The 19957-nt window shown below is 40.9% G+C and overlaps 1 protein-coding gene across 1 annotated transcript in view; it reads right to left on the bottom strand.

Annotated features, from left to right (window-relative positions):
• The window catches only part of LOC126198760 (AN1-type zinc finger protein 2A), a 68567-nt gene extending 55162 nt beyond the window's left edge, over positions 1 to 13405 (bottom strand). Inside the window, exon 1 of the mRNA XM_049935316.1 lies at positions 13149 to 13405. Within this exon, the coding sequence (XP_049791273.1) occupies positions 13149 to 13203 (55 nt within the window). The 5' untranslated portion in view covers positions 13204 to 13405. The remainder of the gene's footprint in view (positions 1 to 13148) is intronic.
• Positions 13406 to 19957: the final 6552 nt, after the last annotated feature.

The following is a 19957-nucleotide window of genomic DNA, read 5'->3' as shown; positions in this document are numbered from 1 at the left end:
AAATTGCAGGTAGAAGAAAGAATTGCCAATGCAAGAGGGTTACCTAACCAAATTGTTCCATCAATGGATACTATTCTACAAAAGAAAATCAAAGAAGTGACAACAGAAGCATGTCAGCCTCCTGCAGGGAAAGGTTGGTGCCATATTTGTGTAAGAGAAGCTAAAACAAAGAAGCAGAAGTACAACTATCTGAGTAAAAAAAATAGTATTGTGGACACTGTCATAAACATGTGTGTAACACACATTCAGAAAAAATTGTGAAGTGTGTCTCTTGCCTTGAAGTTGAGGACTCTGAGTAGTCTATTGTATATGAACACACCTTTATTTTGTATTGCAATATGTCAATTTTTTATTCACTCAATCCAATATTTATAACAATTAACAACATTTATAAACCGATGCCTTAGTTAAAATACATAAACCATTTTTAAAGTTGTAATTTTTCATCAGTAAACTTATTTAATACCTGTGGGCTCGCCAACCCCCCCCCCCCCCCCCCGCCCCCTTAAGCATCCAAGTTAGAAAAAAATGCTTGGGCGTCCTAGGGTTAAAAGCCCTAAGCAATCATTTGGTATCCTCTGTCTGATAAACAAAAACAAATTTATATGTGAGAACTGCATAGGAAAGAATGTTCTGCATTTAAACAGGCTGGGGCCTGTAACACTCAGCAGAATATTTACAGATGTCTGCAAATGCATTAGAAACAATGGAAACTAGTGTGGCCTGATGGGATGAAAAATCAGATGTTCTACTTGAAAAAGCCAAATGTAAACACCATCCAAGCCAGGAAGCCTTACAGAATACGCTCTCCAAACATGTGAGTCAGCAAAAAGGAACTTATACAAAGAAACTACACTAGAACATCCAGTACATTGGTAACAAGAACCTAGAACAAAAGTAGAAGTACTTCTAAGTGAAAAACACAAGCAGATATATTTGATAATCAGTGAATATAGGCTAACTCAAAGTCAAATAGGTAATCTGACAATAAAGCAGTATATCTTCTCCATTTACATCTGTAGTTCTAAACACAGAAATTGTGGAGTTTCAATGTCTATTAAAACAGGAAAATTCCTAAAGACTGCAAATAGTGAAGGTGTGAGATTATCCATAGGTTATGAACAGTGATTGAAATTACTGGTGTTGTGACAGATGACATATAAGAGTGTTTTGTATGTACAGAACAACTAACTTAATACGAATGAATATGGAGAGATATTTTGTTATATGTCGAGATTTCAGTACCGATATGGGAAAAGGAACAAAGACAAGTCAACATTTTGAAGAACTATTAATACAGTATAACATTGTCACAAAAATATCTGTATCAACAAGGGTGACTTCTCCAAGTCAGACAATTATTGACATCATCAACACCATTAGTAAAATCAGTTCTAATATAACTACAGGTTTGCCACAAGTTTCCCCTAGTGAAATCCCCTGATTTCCAGACAAGTTTTAGCTCTTCCCTGACAAATTTTGGGATCTCAAGGGTAAGGAAAGACATAAGTTGACAAAAAAATGTAAGGACTTCTGTATTTCTAAAGGTGTGAGCCAGCATCTTATACCAACATCAACATCTTGTGTGATGAACTGCTTTTAGATGGAGAAAGCAAGCCAAATGGTATATATGTTTCATTAGGACCAATGATGTTATTTTATTTCAATAAAGCGAAACACATTTGGTGACAAAAATAGCCTACGAATTTTGTTTAGAGACGCAAGACAGATTTAAAATACCGTCACTGGTATCAGAAATAACCTCAGAAAAAGCAGGCCGCCTGAAAGAAATGTATAAGTTGGGGAACTACTACTACTACTATCACAAATATTCGGTTCTACAGCCCTTGGAGGGCCTTGGCCTGCATCACAATATCCTGCCACTCCATCTGGTCCATGGCTTTCCGTCTCCATCCTCTGACACACAGCTTTTTCACATCTTCAATTTTGTCCATCCATCTCTTTCTGGGACGACCCTTCTGTTGTCTGCCTCCAGCCCTGCCATCAAAAATCTTCTTACATGTTCTGCCTTCCTCCATTCTGACCACGTGTCTTGCCCATCGCAGTCTTCTTGTTTTAACGGTAGTGACAATGACAGGTTCTTCAAAAAGTTGTTCTGATTCTGCATTCGTATGGATGCACCAACCTTCTTGATCGTATATTGAGCCATATATTTTACGCAGAACCTTTCTCCCCCAAATGCTAAGGATCCTTTCCTCATTTGCAGTCATGGTCCATGTCTCAGCATCATACATAACTAATGGTCTTATAATTGTTTTGTAAATGAGGATTTTAGATTTTCGTGATAGAAGTGAGCTCCTAAGCATGGGTAGTGTGGCAAAGTAGCATCTGTTGCCTGTTGCTATTCTAGCTTTCGCCCCGCTGCTGATGTCATTTGTCTCTGTGATAGTCGATCTGAGGTATTGAAGTCTCTCACCCATTCAAACTGTTTGTCGGCTATCCTAAGATTTGGTAGGTGTCGCTGGTTGGTCATTGCCATATATTTGGTCTTTTCGACATTGACTACCAGGCCAAGTTCCCTTGCAACTCTCTCCAGTTGTTAATAGGCATCTGCCAGCACAGCGGTGTTTCGTGCGAGTAATGCCACATCATCTGCGAAGGCCAGGTACTGCAGTGAACAATTAAAAATGGTTCGTCCTCTATTTATCTCTATCTGACTTATGACTTTTTCTAGGCAAAGGTTGAATAGCAGTGAGGAGATATAGTCACCCTGTCTCAGTCCCTTCTTCACTTCCACTTCTCTGGAGATTTCGTCCTGTATTTTTACTTTACAGTTGGTTTCACTGAGGGTCATCATTGTAAGTTTAACAAGCTTCTTCGGTATTCCTGCCTCTTCCATCACGTTCTGCAGTGTCACTCTTGAGATGCTATCATAGACTTGTTTAAAATCGATATAAAGCTGATGTGTGTGTATTTGGTGTTTATAACATTTTTCCAAGTAGTATGTGTAATGTGAATATCTGGTCAGTTGTTGACCTTTTTCTTCTAAAGCCACTCTGATAGTCTCCAATTCTCTCTTCTACATAGAGAGTAAGCCTCCTAGTTAGGATCTTGGAGAACACTTTAATGTAGTATTTAGCAGGGATATTCCTCAGTAATTCTGGCAGTTTGATTTATCTCCTTCTTTATGTATGGCACACATAATATCCGTTTTCCACTCCATTGGCATGCTCTCTTCCTGCCAGATGTTCAGTATTACTTCATGTATTGCTTTCCACAATGCTTCCCCACCATATTTGAGAAGTTCCACCTGGATCTGATCTTCTCCAGGTGCCCTATTATTTTTTAAGGTCTTAATGGCTTGTATCACTTCCTCCAGTGTGGGTTCTGTTGTTAAGACCTTTTGTCCATAATAAGTTATTTCCACCAGTTCTTCCTGTTCTAATCCTTCTAGTTCTGGGTTCAGTAACTCTTGGAAGTATTCTACCCATCTGTCAAGTATCTTATTACTCTCCCCTATCAAATCCCTTACTTATTTCTACATAAATTTGTTCTGGCTTGAAACTCAGCCTTACTTTCTTTAATCTTTTGGTACATTTCATATACTTGCTTCTCTTCTCCTAGCTGTTCCATTTCTTTTTCTTTTCTAGTGCTATTTTCTTCTTTCTGCAAACCCTCTTAGTTACATGGCACTTCTCATTATATTCATTCAGATTTGCTCTAGTTCTCCTCTGAAATAATTTCATTCGTGCTGTGTTACACTCCTTAATTATTCTCATACATTCTTCATCAAACCAATCTGCCTTCCTTTGAACCCGTACATGTCCCAAAACCTCCCAAGCTGCCTCGATTATTGCAGTTTTACATTGTTTCCACATTATTTCTATATGTTCATTTGATGTGTCAGTATTGTTCTCAATCCCCTCCTCTATTTTCACCTGATATGCTCTCTGTATTTCTTCTGTCTTTAGTTTCTTAATGTCAAAACTTTTCTGTTTGTGGTCTTTTTGTTTACTCAATAGTAAGATCCTTTGCCTGTACTTACTTCTTACTAGATTATGGTCTGAACTGCAGTCAGCTCTACGTTGGCTCCTAACATCCATTACATCTGATCTGTGCCTCCTGTCAATCAATATATGGTCTATCTGATTTCTACTCTGTCCCTCTGGTGACATCCATGTTTCTTTCTGTATATTTTTGTGTGGAAACCATGTACTGCTGAGAGTCATGTTTTTATTTATAGCAAAATCTACAACCCATTTCCATTATCATTCGATATTTCATGGTGGCTATGTCTTCCTATAGTTGGCTGATAAGCCTCTTCTTTTCCTACTTTTACATTCACGTCTCCTATTAAGATCTTAACATCATGTTTAGGAGCCTGATTGTACAACTGCTCTACTTTGCTATAAAACTCATCCTTCTGTTGTTCATCTGCCTCTTCTGTTGGTACATGTACATTTATAATTGTTATGCTGAATAATTTTCCCCTTAATCTTAATATGGACATTGGTTCATTGATTGGTTTGAAGTGCATTACAGCATGCTTCAGTCCTTTAAAGGCCACAAAACCTGTATCAAAGGTATTCATACTCCCACCACTATAGAAGACTGTGAAATTTCTCGAGTGCACTGTGTCACTTCCCTTCCACCTAATTTCCTGGAGAGCCAATAGATTTATGACGTAGTTGTTTGCTTGTGTTAGCAGTTGCAGTAGGGCTCCATCTTGGGATAGGCACTGCACGTTCCATGTTCCTATGTACATACCTCCCACCCTTTTTTTGCTTGCTGGTGTCGTCACAAGGTGAGGAAGAGTTGTGTAAACCAACACCATAGGTGACCGCGATTAAAATGTTGGTTCTACTATGTTCGTTATTGTTGGTTATTATACAATGTGTTATGTCTATTATTCTACAGGTATTGTGTAATTTTTCTTTCAAGAAGTGCATTGAGTGCATAGTGTACAAACTGCCAATGACTGCCACAACTTTCTTCTTCTTGTCGTCCATACTTTCTAATATATAAACTACTTTCGAAATGCCAAAATGTACTAGAATACATAGAAAGCCTATAAAACACCGCACTGTACAACATAGTTGTGGTGAGACAGTCGCAATTCCTGAAATTCATCGCCCATGGCCTCTGGCCTGCTGAGGAGCACAGCAGTCCTGGGTCCATGGTAAACCATGAAAATCCACTCCATTATGCCTCACAGAGACAGACAGGGCATGCACATTAGTGGGAAACTATGGGCTTCAGATCAGCAGGCCTGATCCGTTAGAGATACTCGCAGAAATTCCCTGTGGCTTTGGCCCGTCATGGAAGTCCACTCATGTGACCAGTTATTCACGTGTCACAGACACCATGTTGATGAAATAGACTGCGATGATCACCCATGCAACAGATAACTTGTGCAAATACTCTTGAGAATCAATACTAATGGCAATAGGTAACAACTCACCAGCATACAAACATTCACTCAGACACAACTCGTACACACATGACCATTGTCTTCGGCCGCTGCATCAACAAGCTCTGAGAATCACATCCAAACAAACCACTCCTCACGCCACCCTGCCTCTCATTGGCAGCTGCTAGGCTAGCAGCAAGTAGTGGTGGCAGCACTGACTGCAGGCTGAGGGGAATGGTGGGAAAGGGAGAAGCAGTAAGAATGAGAGATCCAGGAAACAGCGCACATACTCCACGGCGCCCAGCCAGCAACGAAGCATGACATCTCAGTAAACAAACATTCTCATGCTACTGAGCCAAAAATGATATTTTTCCAGTTTTTTTCCCGAATTTCCCTGATACGTTTGAAATTCCCTGATTTCCAAAACTTGTGGCAACCCTGTACTATTAGTCACATGTAGTTACACAGAAATATTTGATCACATGTGAGCTTATCTGCTTTTGCAGATATGACGACATAGTATCAGAAACAAAATAAACCATCAAAGAAATCAGAATCAGGAAGCAAAATGTTGACATCTTAAAAACAATATTAAGTAAGGAAACAAGGAATGAAACTCTACATGAGCCATGCCCCAAATTGATAGGTCATGTCACATTCTCAACAGTATTCATCTTTGGCCAAAGAGCATAACTGGAGGCCTGATGGCCATGCCAGCAGCGGCCTTGCTCTCTTTAAGTTTGGTGGCGGAACTGTGAAGTTGGTCGAAGAGCAGAGCCAGGAGTGGGGTCGCAATTTCATTCGGTATTGGTTCAAGTGGCCTTATATTCTGGCCTCCTTCCTGGTGCACATGAAGCGTGCTGGCAATGGTGACTTGGAATGATCAGAGTGGAACAAGGAGTAAGCCCCCTGCCATTTATCACCATAACAGTGCTCATGTGGACAGCAGATAGTAGAGAGGGAATCCTCAAGGGGGGAGGGAGAAGCGGCTCTCACACTGACATCAACTCTAACAGCCTGCCAGATTTTATTCTGGGTGAGCACATTCTGCAACTTTCCCAGTCAATAACAATGTTGTGTTGCACAGCGTAGCCTTAGTGTAAGAAGGTTTGCTGTGCAACCAATTCTTTCAATCTCTTTAGAGGTGTTAACCAATGATGCTGTGTATTCTGCTCCACGTGTTACTGGCTGGTGTACATCTGATTTTATGGGGCCGGACAAGCATGTTTTAGATAGTTAAATTGCATGCAGTGCAACTCAGCCTCCTTTGGTATTTCTGGTTTTCGTAATTATGTTTTTGACATCTGTTCTGTTTTATATTTTGTGATTCATAAAACAATTCTGCAACACACTCCCAGCTTGTGCTTTGTATGAATGCCTGATCAGTGCAATTTGTAACAGAAATTTATGGATTAATTCTGCTTGCTTCTGATGTGTTGACAGGAGCTGCTTTTGTTTGGTGTAGTAACTTTGAGTGGAGCAAGCCCTTACTGTTGTTTATACAGTGAAGTGGAACTGCTTGCATTGGATGTTGGCATTTACCTCACTTGCTGAAGAACTTAATTTTTATTAAGCTATTAACTCAGATGTTCCTTGAACATCTGTTGACTCATTACACTTACTCAGCCTGAGTCCTCTAGTTCACATGTGAATGCAGTTGCATTTATTTAAATCATGTTGTTGTTGTGGTCTTCAGTCCTGAGACTGGTTTGATGCAGCTCTCCATGCTACTCTCTCCTGTGCAAGCTTCTTCATCTCCCAGTACCTACTGCAACCTACACCCTTCTGAATCTGCTTAGTGTATTCATCTCTTGGTCTCCCTCTACGATTTTTACCCTCCACGCTGCCCTCCAATGCTAAATTTGTGATCCCTTGATGCCTCAAAACATGTCCTACCAACCGATCCCTTCTTCTAGTCAAGTTGTGCCACAAACTACTCTTCTCCCCAATCCTATTCAATACCTCCTCATTAGTTACGTGATCTACCCACCTTATCTTCAGCATTCTTCTGTAGCACCACATTTCGAAAGCTTCTATTCTCTTCTTGTCCATACTAGTTCTCGTCCATGTTTCACTTCCATACATGGCTACACTCCATACAAATACTTTCAAAAACCACTTCCTGACACTTAAATCTATACTCAATGTTAACAAATTTCTCTTCTTCAGAAACGATTTCCTTGCCATTGCCAGTCTACATTTTATATCCTCTCTACTTTGACCGTCATCAGTTATTTTACTCCCTACATAGCAAAACTCCTTTACTACTTTAAGTCTCATTTCCTAATCTAATTCCCTCAGCATCACCCGATTTATCTTGACTACATTCCATTATCCTCGTTTTGCTTTTGTTGATGTTCATCTTATATCCTCCTTTCAAGACACTGTCCATTCCATTCAACTGCTCTTCCAAGTCCTTTGCTGTCTCTGACAGAATTACAATGTCATCGGCGAACCTCAAAGTTTTTACTTCTTCTCCATGAATTTTAATACCTACTCCGAATTTTTCTTTTGTTTCCTTTACTGCTTGCTCAATATACAGATTGAATAACATCGGGGAGAGGCTACAACCCTGTCTCACTCCCTTCCCAACCACTGCTTCCCTTTCATGCCCCTCGACACTTATAACTGCCATCTGGTTTCTGTACAAATTGTAAATCCTTTCGCTCCCTGTATTTTACCCCTGCCACCTTTAGAATGTGAAAGAGAGTATTCCAGTCAACATTGTCAAAAGCTTTCTCTAAGTCTACAAATGCTAGAAACGTAGGTTTGCCTTTTCTTAATCTTTCTTCTAAGATAAGTCGTAAGGTTAGTATTGCCTCACGTGTTCCAAAATTTCTACGGAATCCAAACTGATCTTCCCCGAGGTCCGCTTCTACCAGTTTTTCCATTCGTCTGTAAAGAATTCGCATTAGTATTTTGCAGCTGTGACTTATTAAACTGATTGTTCGGTAATTCTCACATCTGTCAACACCTGCTTTCTTTGGGATTGGAATTATTATATTCTTCTTGAAGTCTGAGGGTATTTCGCCTGTTTCATACATCTTGCTCACCAGATGGTAGAGTTTTGTCAGGACTGGCTCTCCCAAGGCCGTCAGTAGTTCTAATGGAATGTTGTCTACTCCCGGGGCCTTGTTTCGACTCAGGTCTTTCAGTGCTCTGTCAAACTCTTCACGCAGTATCGTATCTCCCATTTCATCTTCATCTACATGCTCTTCCATTTCCATAATATTGTCCTCAAGTACATCACCCTTGTATAAACCCTCTATATACTCCTTCCACCTTTCTGCCTTCCCTTCTTTGCTTAGAACTGGGTTGCCATCTGAGCTCTTGATATTCATACAAGTGGTTCTCTTCTCTCCAAATGGGTTCAAAATAAAGCCCTTTTTAAATTTCTTGTAAACTGATAAGCTTTCAGTTCTTGTCTAAGTGCATGTGCGTTCATTAAATATCGGATACCTTGTTGTCAAATTTTGGTGTGTGACCACTGATTGATTTAGTTGGTAATTATCTTAAACTGCATGTTTTGTTCGTCATTTTGAACACACAAGTGCCATTAGAAATAACTGGGAATTTATTAGGTTCAATTTAAATTTATTTGTTGTTGAATATAAGATTCCCGTGGTTAACGGCAGCACCTAAGGCGTAAATTTGACCAGCTGCTATCAAACACACTTTAAAATTAGCGTATGTTTGTGTTTTACAATGAGATGGTGTCTCGCTTTTAACGAGTCTTGCATGCCAAGTGTCCCGATTAACTGGTATTGTCAGAAATGAAACTTGTTCGTCTGATTTCAGTTGACGCATTCCAACTGTCTGCTTTGACCCATGATGTCATCAATGTGGCGAAGATGGCTATTCTAAGCATCTATGATGTCACTACATACACATGGCTACAAAAAATTGGGGGGGATACAACATTCCACTATACCAACAAAATCTACAGGAATCGGACACTTCTCTTGATTTATACAGCTCAACCACAGCTGACGATATCAAAACACCAAAACATCTACAGCTATAACTGCAAAATTGGAATCTGACATTTTCCTTGACATATATTACTAAAAATACAATGAAAAATAAAACCAAACCAACACCACCTCAAAAATCCAAAAGGGTCATGCCACATCAAAGGGACCAATATTAAAAGGAGTCTCCACATGACCATCTCCAAATCTAATGAAATTTGGTGTGAAGGTTCTATATGGTCTTTCATGCTTATACACCATATTTGAGTGCAGTATCTTCAGTTGTTGAATTTTTTAGGGAGAGGCTACTCACCTATGCATCATTTACAAAAGTGCAAATGTGCCAAGTTTGCTACGCTTTTTTTTACAAATACTAGCACACATTTGGTCATTTGCTTTAACACACATTGACAACTTTTTATGCTGAACCACACCATGGCAAAAATTTGAGATTTAGCCACACTTAAATATAGATACAAGCCTCTAAAATGACTAAAAAATTCATCAAGTTATTTTGAGAGCAATGGTTTGACTGCTACTTTTCATATGAACAAATCACACCAAAACTTCAGAGGGTTAATACTATCTATGACGTCTGTGTGTGGTTCAAATTTAATTATTATAATTTGGAGTTGTAAATAAAAAAACATGTGGAATTGTAGTGTCTTAATAGTATAAGATTTGCCTGAAGTTTAGGGAATGTAACTGTGCTAATAAGTGTTTTACATTAGTTTATAGTATAGAATGTAAATATAATAAAACCTCAGCAAATGCTCATAAGGTCATAAAATCTAGACAATCATGGTGGAATGTTATGTTGTTCAGAATGTTTTAACCCTACAATGCATGGTGGTGCATATACGCATTGTCACTCTCAGTTTCCATAGACACTATAAAGCAACAGTATTTTTTAAGGCTCTATCCTCGCAGCAGTGATTGCATTATTGGCAATTTTCACTGTGTCAGTCTGCTGTGAGGTGTAATCTTTGGTGTTGACACTTCGTGTTGAGTACTAAGTGTCTGAATAATCAATAATCATTGTTGTAGCTGAAGATAAGCACTAAAATAATATATTTTGATGGCCTCATTTGGATTTTTTATATACAAACAAGGCTGAATCTTCTATGTTTCAAACCTGGATATTCATAAACTTTAAAAATTGCTTGTTACAGGTTAATAAACTATTGTATAAAATGAACTAAGAGACCCCTTCACCCAGCTACTTTGTTGGACCATGGAGCTGACTGTCATAGGTCATCACCATTCTATTATGACAAAAGTCAACTGCAATCAGTTAGGGAAATTTTACCAATGGTCAAGGAGCTTTTATGATGTAGGTCTTGATTTTACTGATGATGCCCAAATTTGTCCATACCATAATGCCTGGTTGATGACAAAATTTCAGTTCCTGTAGAAGACTTGCTGCAACCCATTTCGTAAGAGAAAAACACATAACCAAGCAGTGACCACTGCAATGTCGGACAGGCTGAAGTTACTGACTAATGTTTTTAAATCTGATCAGAAATTTTGTACCAAACGTAGACAAGAAGTGGCCCAAAAAGAATCATCCCACTGAAGACATGGATGTTGTTGATGCCTGCTCTACTGCTAATACTTCATTATCATCACTTGGAGAGTTACCATTAAAGGTTCAACGGATCAGCAAAAGGGGTTCGATGGGATACATAAAAAGCAAAGTTCTGAAAGCCCAAGGTAGCATTACTAAGGTAATTGCTACAGTTGCTGGTGTGAGCCAAATAGATACTGCTCAAATACAAAAGGAAGAGTGCCAAAAATTGAATTGAAGAACTTAAGCTTCAGGCTTCAAGAAATTATAGCAAAGTTCAAATTTTGACCCTGGCAACAAATAGCTGGACTTTTGGGGGGGGGGGGGGATGGCTAAACATTTTGCTGTTTCTACTAAAATAGAGAAGCTGTCTAAGAAACTAAAGATAGAAGATGGGATTTTAGCAACACGTGCAAACCAAAAATGGAAAAACCTAAAACAAAAAGTTTTCTTGTTTATGCCCAGGCTAAAAGGATTGTGTTGCAGTAAAAATAAATGGGAAAAGGATTCACAAGCAGAAACATCTGCTCCTTCGAAACCTGAAAGAAACGTTCATTGCAATATGGAAATCAACTGAACTTCTCACTACAGTTGGTGCTTCTGGATCACATTCAATATGTGTATGTGCAATTCATCAAAATGTAAAATTCTAGTTTTGAGAAAAAAAACTGTATGCAGTTTGGAATCAAAAGATTGTATGCTGCAATGTTGTGAGGAATGTCCAGGAAAAATACAAGTAGAGGCTTTTAAAGACTATGAACCTTAAGAAACAATGTAACACTGATAATAGGTGCATACTAACAGACACAAATTGGAGACATGTCAGAGATGTTCAAGATTTCATGGAGACACTAATTTTGAAAATTACTGGTTTAGGAAGCCATCACTTTGTGATAAAACCCTAAAGTTTATACCTTAAGCAGCTAAAAACAAAACTTGCAGAAAATGAATTAATTATATTGATGTATTTTGCTGAGAATTAATCATTTGTTGTTGAAGGGAGCTCATACCAGTCAGAAACCAAAGCTATGTAATGTGGACATTGCTATTTAATCTGTTTTTGAGTGATATAGATATTGAAGATAAGAACATATTTATGCGGATGAAATGACAATAATGAACAGTAATAAAAATGTGGAACAACTCAAAAGAAGAATACATATTTTTGCAAACATCACAGCACAATGGCTCATGGAAAATGAACAAGGATTATAAACCCAAAAGAGATATGCATAAGCATTCAGAAATAAAGGGAAGTCTGTGAGTTGGATGATACAAAGCCAGAATAAGTAAAATTCACAGTGGATAATGTGCTGAAATGGAACAGCATATTAACTCTCTGAGCAAAATTCACCGTGGATTCTTTAAACTGTACTTGCAGTGTGGAGTGACAGTGTGGGGAAACTAAAATATTCAAATAGTGCATTCACATGTCACACTTTCCACTTATAAAACGAAACCTATTCCAACTAATTGTTATTCAATCAAAGTTTCCACCATGCTTTTATTTCACAGCTCTGGCAAGTGTGACTGCAAAACGTGTATTAGAGAGCCGAGGGATGAAATTTTCAGTTACATCTGCTGGTGAATCAGATAGCTGGTAAACATAACAAGTTATAAGCTGATTTCCAAAAAATCTTGCAACAACTTCAATTTTCGTCAGTATATTTGGTACACTAATGTGCATTTGAACCAGTGCCCTCTGTTTCAAAGGTTGTTAGTACATAATCTTTTGAAACTTCAGTTCTGTATTTTAACTCACAACCTGCCCGTGGTCTATTCTGTTATAACTAGTATTAAAGGACGTTTGTTTCTGTCTGAATAAAATCTTTTTTATTTTCCTAGAAAGTCGTGACAAACTTGAAGAATATTCCGAAGATTATGGAGAGAGTAATGACACATACTTTTCGACTTAAACATTTTGTGGCAGCCCATATCATCAGAAATATTAACAAATGTTATCTACGCAAACTCTGTACCAAGTAGTGTAGGAAACTTTGGAAACACACTTAAAGGTGCTTTCAGTAATTTTTTTCCTTTTCAGCTGCTGTGGTACTCAACATTAATTACTCTACGACTCTAGATTCCCCCTTTCAGAGTGAATTATATCCACACAGCTTACACCAATGAAACAAAAAATATGGAAATTTACAAAAACGAGCAATAAAGCATTTCTACACTGCAGAGAGAAAATATCTGTCGTGACAAATCAGGTGTAGATTTTTGAAACCATACATACCTAACTGCTTACATGACAGCTCAGAACACTGCTCACCCAGATGAGGAAATTCCATCACTAAGGTGATACACGCCACAAACAAATATCGAACAGCAGCACACCCAACATCCAAGTATGTGCACTCTAAGGGGGGAACACTGTATTTATAAAATCCTTCTCAAGCGTCTGACACAATGTATGAATCATCACTGCAATACAACAGTCATGTTGCACCAGCTTGCCTGTAAGCATTAAACATCAACAACTTTCTGCAGCCAAGGAACATGGTTGTGCAGTAGCAACAAATCAAGTCCGTCAAAGATAGGAAATTCCGCAGGCAATCGAAAATATCGATTTCCACTGATATTACGGAATGCCAAAATAATCAGCCATGTTTTCACAGGCAATGAAAACATGGACTTCTTGTAGAACTCATTTGGGGTGTCAAAAAGTTACTAAGAATGTTCTGGAAAGTGAAAGAAGCAAATGAATGGCTAAAATTGATTTTAAATTTCACCCTGTTGACGAAAGAATATCATACCAAATTTACCCCCAAGTTATTTAAATGCTACTCTTAAATGTATTTTCCTCCAACAAGTCACACAGAGACATGAAGCTAAGGTCACTCAAAAACAAATATTCAAATGGGGTCATTGATGTGCCAGTTTATGTATTTAAAAAGCCCTCTTATTATGTAATAAAACCACCAATGTAAACAATAAACACTCCTCCGCATCTGGGACCGATGATGTGGCGCAGTGGTCAAAACATTGGATTCACACTTGGGAGGGCGATGGGTCAAATTCACATCCGATCTTCCTGATTTAGATCAGAGATTTGATTAGATTCAGTTTTCGTTCCATAGAACTGTGGGAAATACAGTAACGGAGATCAGCAGAATAGTGACACCTCACAGAGATATGATTTACACATTATTTATCGCTAAGTACAATATACATAACTCGTGTATTCGTTACAAGTGTACAGAACAAGCTAAGAAACTAACTCTTACTACTTCCCAGGACAGCAATCCTCCTTTTCTCCAGTCACAGATGGTACGCCGCCACAGATCCCCACGTCCCCCCCCCCCCCCCTTTTCCGTAGTGTGGAGCACGTGAGAAGAGGCTGCGGCGAGGCATCATCTGTCAGAAGTAATATAGTCGCCTGAGTGACGGTGAATGCGATGGAAAACACTTAGTCAGCCAGGGGCGCATGGCACACCCAAAGCACGACGCTGGGGGTGCAACTAACGGATTACAGTTCGCAGCTTTAGCAGATATGGATGGTCTCGGCAGCATCTTTTATTCTTGCCGACTCGGTGCCGTTATTTGAAGAGTGAGGCATGTTGGTCGTGTTACTGTGCTTTGTTGCATCCATAAGAGGTGCTGTGGGGCCTGCAGCAGTGTAAGCTGTGGCAGTGATGATGAGTGTATTGTCTGCTGAAAAATGGGAGGTGAGTCCTGCCATGTCAGCTTCTGATGGGACAGACGTGGTGGTGTGCATGAAACTGTGTATGACAGTGCTTGCACCCGACCACTTGTATGTGTGGTTAGCGGTAATCACAAGTCATGAGGTCAGTATCAAGTAATGCAACAGATATGTCTTCAGGCAGAAAATCATGGAGATTCTCACATACTTGTAAATTGACTGACAGATGCATAGGATGCGGTGGGGCAGGGAGTGCCTATTGTGACTGGTCCCCTAGAGTCCACACCAGTTTAAGCCAGTTCATGTTGTTTGCTTTCCAGTAATTTCAATATCAAAAGTGTTGTATAGCATTTCAGTGCTCAGTATGGTTCTTGGTATGGCAGTTGTAGGGCGGGTTTCATTGTGTGTATCTGTAGCATCACATGAGAACATGTGGTCGGGTCGTTATGAATAAACATTAATTGTGTCAAATAATAGGAAAGTGGTGGCACATGGATATTTTGTGTATGTGTGCACACATGAGCAACTAAGTCTGATAAGTCCTGGTCTGTGGGGAGCGCATTTCATGCGCTATAAATTCAGCAGGTAGGGGCTTGCCATATAGCATTTCAGCGAGTGATGCATCAAGGTCATCTTTATGTGTCATGTGAATGCCCAGAAGAACCTATTGACAGGTCTCAACCCACGATTCTAAGTGACACATGAGAGCAGCTTTCATCATTGAATGCTACCATTCCATGAAGACATTGGATTGAGGATGCTAGGTGGCTATGTGGAAGCGGTGGCGTCTGATTAGGTGGCATAAGTCACTGAATTGATGAGATTGGAAGTGCCGACCTTGGTCCAACATTAAGGAGGCCAGGTGGCTGAATCTGACAATCCAACTGTTGATGAAAGTTCCCACTACTGTCTCTGCTGATATGTCAGAAATGTGCTTGGCCTCCACCCATTATGTCACACGATCTATCATTGACAGAATGTAAAGGTAATGATGTGATTTGTGGAGTGGCTCTGCAATGTCAATGTGGACGTGCTAGAAGATCCCCTTTGGAATGGGTAATTTACCAAAAGAAGGCGAGGGGGGGCATGGCTGCCAGTCTTTGCCTAGTGGCACAGAGTGCAAGTCCTGGCCTATGTGCAACAATCCTTTTTAACGGTATGTCAAACAAACTGTTCTGTGATGAGGCGTACAGTGGGGTGCCAGGTTGTGGAGAAGGTCAAAAATTGTCCTGTAATACGTCACTGGAATGACTGATAAGACCCCTTCATTTGAAACTTCACACCAAACTTGTTTGGTCGCATTGGGTAGTGATTTGTTAAACGAGCTGTGGAGATTGGCGTTTGTAACTTGTGCATCCGCGATCCTATCGAAGTCCAACTGGGTGGAGGTAGCTATAATATGGGAAACATAGTTTACAACAATTGTCGTAGTGGTCCCTTATTGTCAGAGGGCCCGAGTAACCGACAAGCAAGATGGGTTTCTGACCCCTTTTCAGGAGTGGGGAGAGAAACATCGCCAGCGGACAGACTTTCCAAATAAACAAGGAACTACTTCACCAGACAACATGTGACAGTGTTCCACCAATCGGAACTCATACGACTCATGTAGCACGCCATCGATCTGGCTTTATAAGCACATCTAGACCATCAGACCGGCAGGGTTTGCCGGCCGAAGTGGCCGTGCGGTTAAAGGCGCTGCAGTCTGGAACCGCAAGACCGCTACGGTCGCAGGTTCGAATCCTGCCTCGGGCATGGATGTTTGTGATGTCCTTAGGTTAGTTAGGTTTAACTAGTTCTAAGTTCTAGGGGACTAATGACCTCAGCAGTTGAGTCCCATAGTGCTCAGAGCCATTTGAACCGGCAGGGTTTACCAACGCTAGGAACAGCTCCGGCCAGTACTTATGCCGGCCCTAGCATTTTATTCACTCACCGTAGCATTGTGGTAGCACGTTGTATTTTGTAGTGTAGATTTTGGTCAGTATTTTCTTCCACTGTCTTGCTTCCTTATCTGGTTTGCCACCACAAGAGTTATGAGTTTTTCTGTTAGTTCTTGCGTTTAACACATAGTGTATGGCAAGAAGGCGTTTTTCTTAAATTGTAATAAAGTGTGCTCAAATTGATTGTTAGTTCTCTCCTGCCGACCGCAGTACAATACAGGAAAATTACTGGCACCTTTGACGTATTGCACAGCGTTAGCAAACTGTGCTAAAAAATCTCTGTGGCAGAATCTCCTGGGTGCAGAATCCACCAATGGACTGCGGAATGCGTCTGCCAATGCACAACGGTCTGTACATATGGTAACAGGTCTCGCCTCAACATCATCTTGAAAGTGACAAAGTGCTTCATATAAGGCTAGTAGTTCACAAGTAAATGTGGAACATTTGTTCCGGTTATCAGTAAGTTTGTGCGAGATAAACCTGAGTGGTTGAGTGGTCCTACAGATCTGTTGCTGTAAAGTAGCCCTGATTACATGATCACTAGCACTGGACACCATAATTAGATGTGCATCAAGCGATGGTTTGCAAGGATTGTGGCATTTACAAACATTATTTTATTTTGTCAAAGGCCATTTTCGTTTGCAATGTCCAATTGATGTGCTGTTTACCTCATGTATTCTTGCTGCACAATGCTTGTGTGGGTGGTAATTTCCTATAGAAATTATGACTCCTAAAAACCTATGTAGCTCCTGGTAGTTATTAGGAGGTGGGAGGAGGTGTATATGGTCAGTTTTCTCAGTTGTAGGAAGCACCCCAGACACGACTATGTGGTGTCTAAAAAGGTCACATGGGTATATAAAACATTCTCGGTATTCTTGCCGTGACAGTTCTGGATAAAATCTCGAGCTTTCTACAATTACCTCCATCGTCATCGTCAGGAGCTGACTGTCTTCAATGCTGTTTTTTTTTTCTTTGTTGAATTTGGTGGGCTGGCAGCAGCTTAGTATACCGCTCTTCAGCCTACAGACATTGTTTTAAAAAGGTGAAGATAATACATAATAAAAAACAGGCGGTAAAATCGAAGACTTAAGGGGTAACATGGCGAAAAAATCATGGAACTTAAAACAGAACAAAGGGATGATGATACTAATAAAAATACATATGAAACAGACGGGAAAAATAATAGACAGACAATTAAAAAAACATGGCGACAGTCTGGTTTCTGTTCGCAAAGGACATAAAATTCACACCCAGCGACAGCATGGTTTCTGTTCGCAACACAGGAAAAGATGAAACAACACTGACCATTCACTGGAACACTGCGCTAAAATATGACATACCACAGCCGAGAGAATGTGGGGGGAAACTAGACAGATGAGGGGAAGATAAAAAAGGGGGGAAGGTGAGGAAAAGCGAAGGTGGGGAGGGGGGAAAGGAGCCAATGGAGGATGAGGACCCATAAGAGGGGTGGGGGGTGCTGGGCAGACGCGACAGGGAGTGGGGAAGGCAGAGGACGGGAATACAAAGGGATTTGGGGGGTGGGGAGAAGCGAAGTAGGGAGAGGTTAGGCGGGGAGAAACACAGGATGGAAGGGGGGAAGAGGGAGCCCAGGGAAAGGATGGAGGAAAGGAGGGGGTGAGGATCAGAGTTGATAGGAGGGATAAATGGAGGGAGAGAGGGCATCATCCGGGAGGGGAAGTTGATGGAAGCTACCTTGGGAAAGGAGATGAAGGGTGCAGAGATGGAGGGTAGGGGGGACACAACAGGGAAGACGTGGCAGGGGGCGGGGATGGGAGAGGAGAGGAGCAACCAGGGGGTGAGGGGGATCAAGGTGGCGGGAAGTGTAGAGTATGCGGATATGTTCGAGGAATAGGAGCAGATGGGTGAAAGGAATGAGGTCATAGAGAATCCACGTGGGGGACAGGAGGCGTATATGGAAGGCGAGGCAGAGTGCATGACGCTCAAGGATCTGGAGGGACTTATAGAATTTGAGGGGGGCAGATATCCAGGCGGGACTGGCAAATCAGAGGATGGGACGGATTAAGGATTTGTAGGTGTGGAGGATGGTAGAGGGGTGCAACCCCCATGTCCGGCCAGAGAGGAGTTTGAGGAGTCGGAGGTGGTTGTGGGCTTTGGATTGGATGGAGCAGAGATGAAGGATCCAGGTGAGGTGTTCAATGCTGCTGTGGTAGCCTTTTTTATAGCCCGTGGACGGCTTCTGATTGGTCGGATTATGATTGGTCGGCGATTACGTACTGCTGTCACAGACGGTGTCACTGTGTGCGCTGGTGGCGCCACCGCTTCTGTTGAAACGTAAACCTTGGAAGGAACGTCTCTGCTGCCTCTCTGCATCAAGCCCTCGTTTCCATGCACAGCTGAGATGGTATCCGCTATCACGGTTAGAGTTCTTTTGGTTCATTCTTATTTTAACAGCCTCCTTAATAACAGAATCCCAGTACGTGGAGGCATGGGTAAGAATTTTAGTTTCCTCGAACAATATTTCATGTTTGTTCGTGAGGCTGTGCCCCGCAATTGCCGATTTCTCCAGTTCTCTATTTTTAATGTGGTGTTGGTGTTCTGCACAGCGGTCGGAAACGGTACGAATCGTGTGACCAAATTGCTTCCACACTCACAGGGTATGTTATAAACTCGAGGGACCCTGAGGCCAAGATTGTCCTTAACAGGGCGCATCGTCTCCTTAATTTTCTTAGGAGGACGAAAATCGGTCCTGTACCTCGTCTACGCAGGACTCTTCCTATTTTGCTGGAAATCGCGCCACAAAAAGGAAGAACCGCAATCGATGTTTCATCCTGTGAGTGTGCAGCATTTTCACGTTTCCTTTCTTTGGAGAACGCTGCCTTCATATCGCGTGCACAATAGCCATTCTTTCGGAACACGTACTTCATATGGTTAATCTCGGACCTTAAGTGGTCCTCGTCAGAAACTGTTTTTGCTCTTTATACCAACGTTTTCAAAATGGGTCTCTTCTGAGCAGGATGATGTAAACTCTGTGCATTTAGGTATAAATCGGTATGTATCGGCTTATGGTATACAGAGTGGCTAAGACGCCCGTCCGCCTGTCGTTGTACTAAAACGTCTGAGAAAGGCCGTCTCCCTTCCTTCTCCATCCCAACAGTGAATTGTATGTTCGAATGTATGCTGTTCATGTGTTCTATGAATTCTTGGAAAGCTTATGCGCCGTGTGGCCAGATCATAAATGTATCGTCAACGTAACGATCAAATAAGGATGGGCGGAGGGGAGCCGAATTTAATGCACGTTCCTAAAAACTCTCCATAAAAAAGTTAGCCAAGGATGGAAACAATGGAGAACCCATCACCATACCGTCCGTCATTTCATAAAATTTGTTACAATACAAGAAGTAGGTGGTCGTCATCACATGCCGGAACAACTTTATAGTTTCAGGAGGAAAATGCTGGTGGTACTTTAACCGCGATAGCGGATAC

The sequence above is a fragment of the Schistocerca nitens genome, chromosome 8 (genome assembly GCF_023898315.1).
Source record: "Schistocerca nitens isolate TAMUIC-IGC-003100 chromosome 8, iqSchNite1.1, whole genome shotgun sequence".
In the NCBI taxonomy this organism is placed as follows: Eukaryota; Metazoa; Arthropoda; class Insecta; order Orthoptera; family Acrididae; genus Schistocerca; species Schistocerca nitens.
Note: the sequence above shows the minus strand (reverse complement) of the source record. Positions and strands in the feature narration are given on the sequence as shown.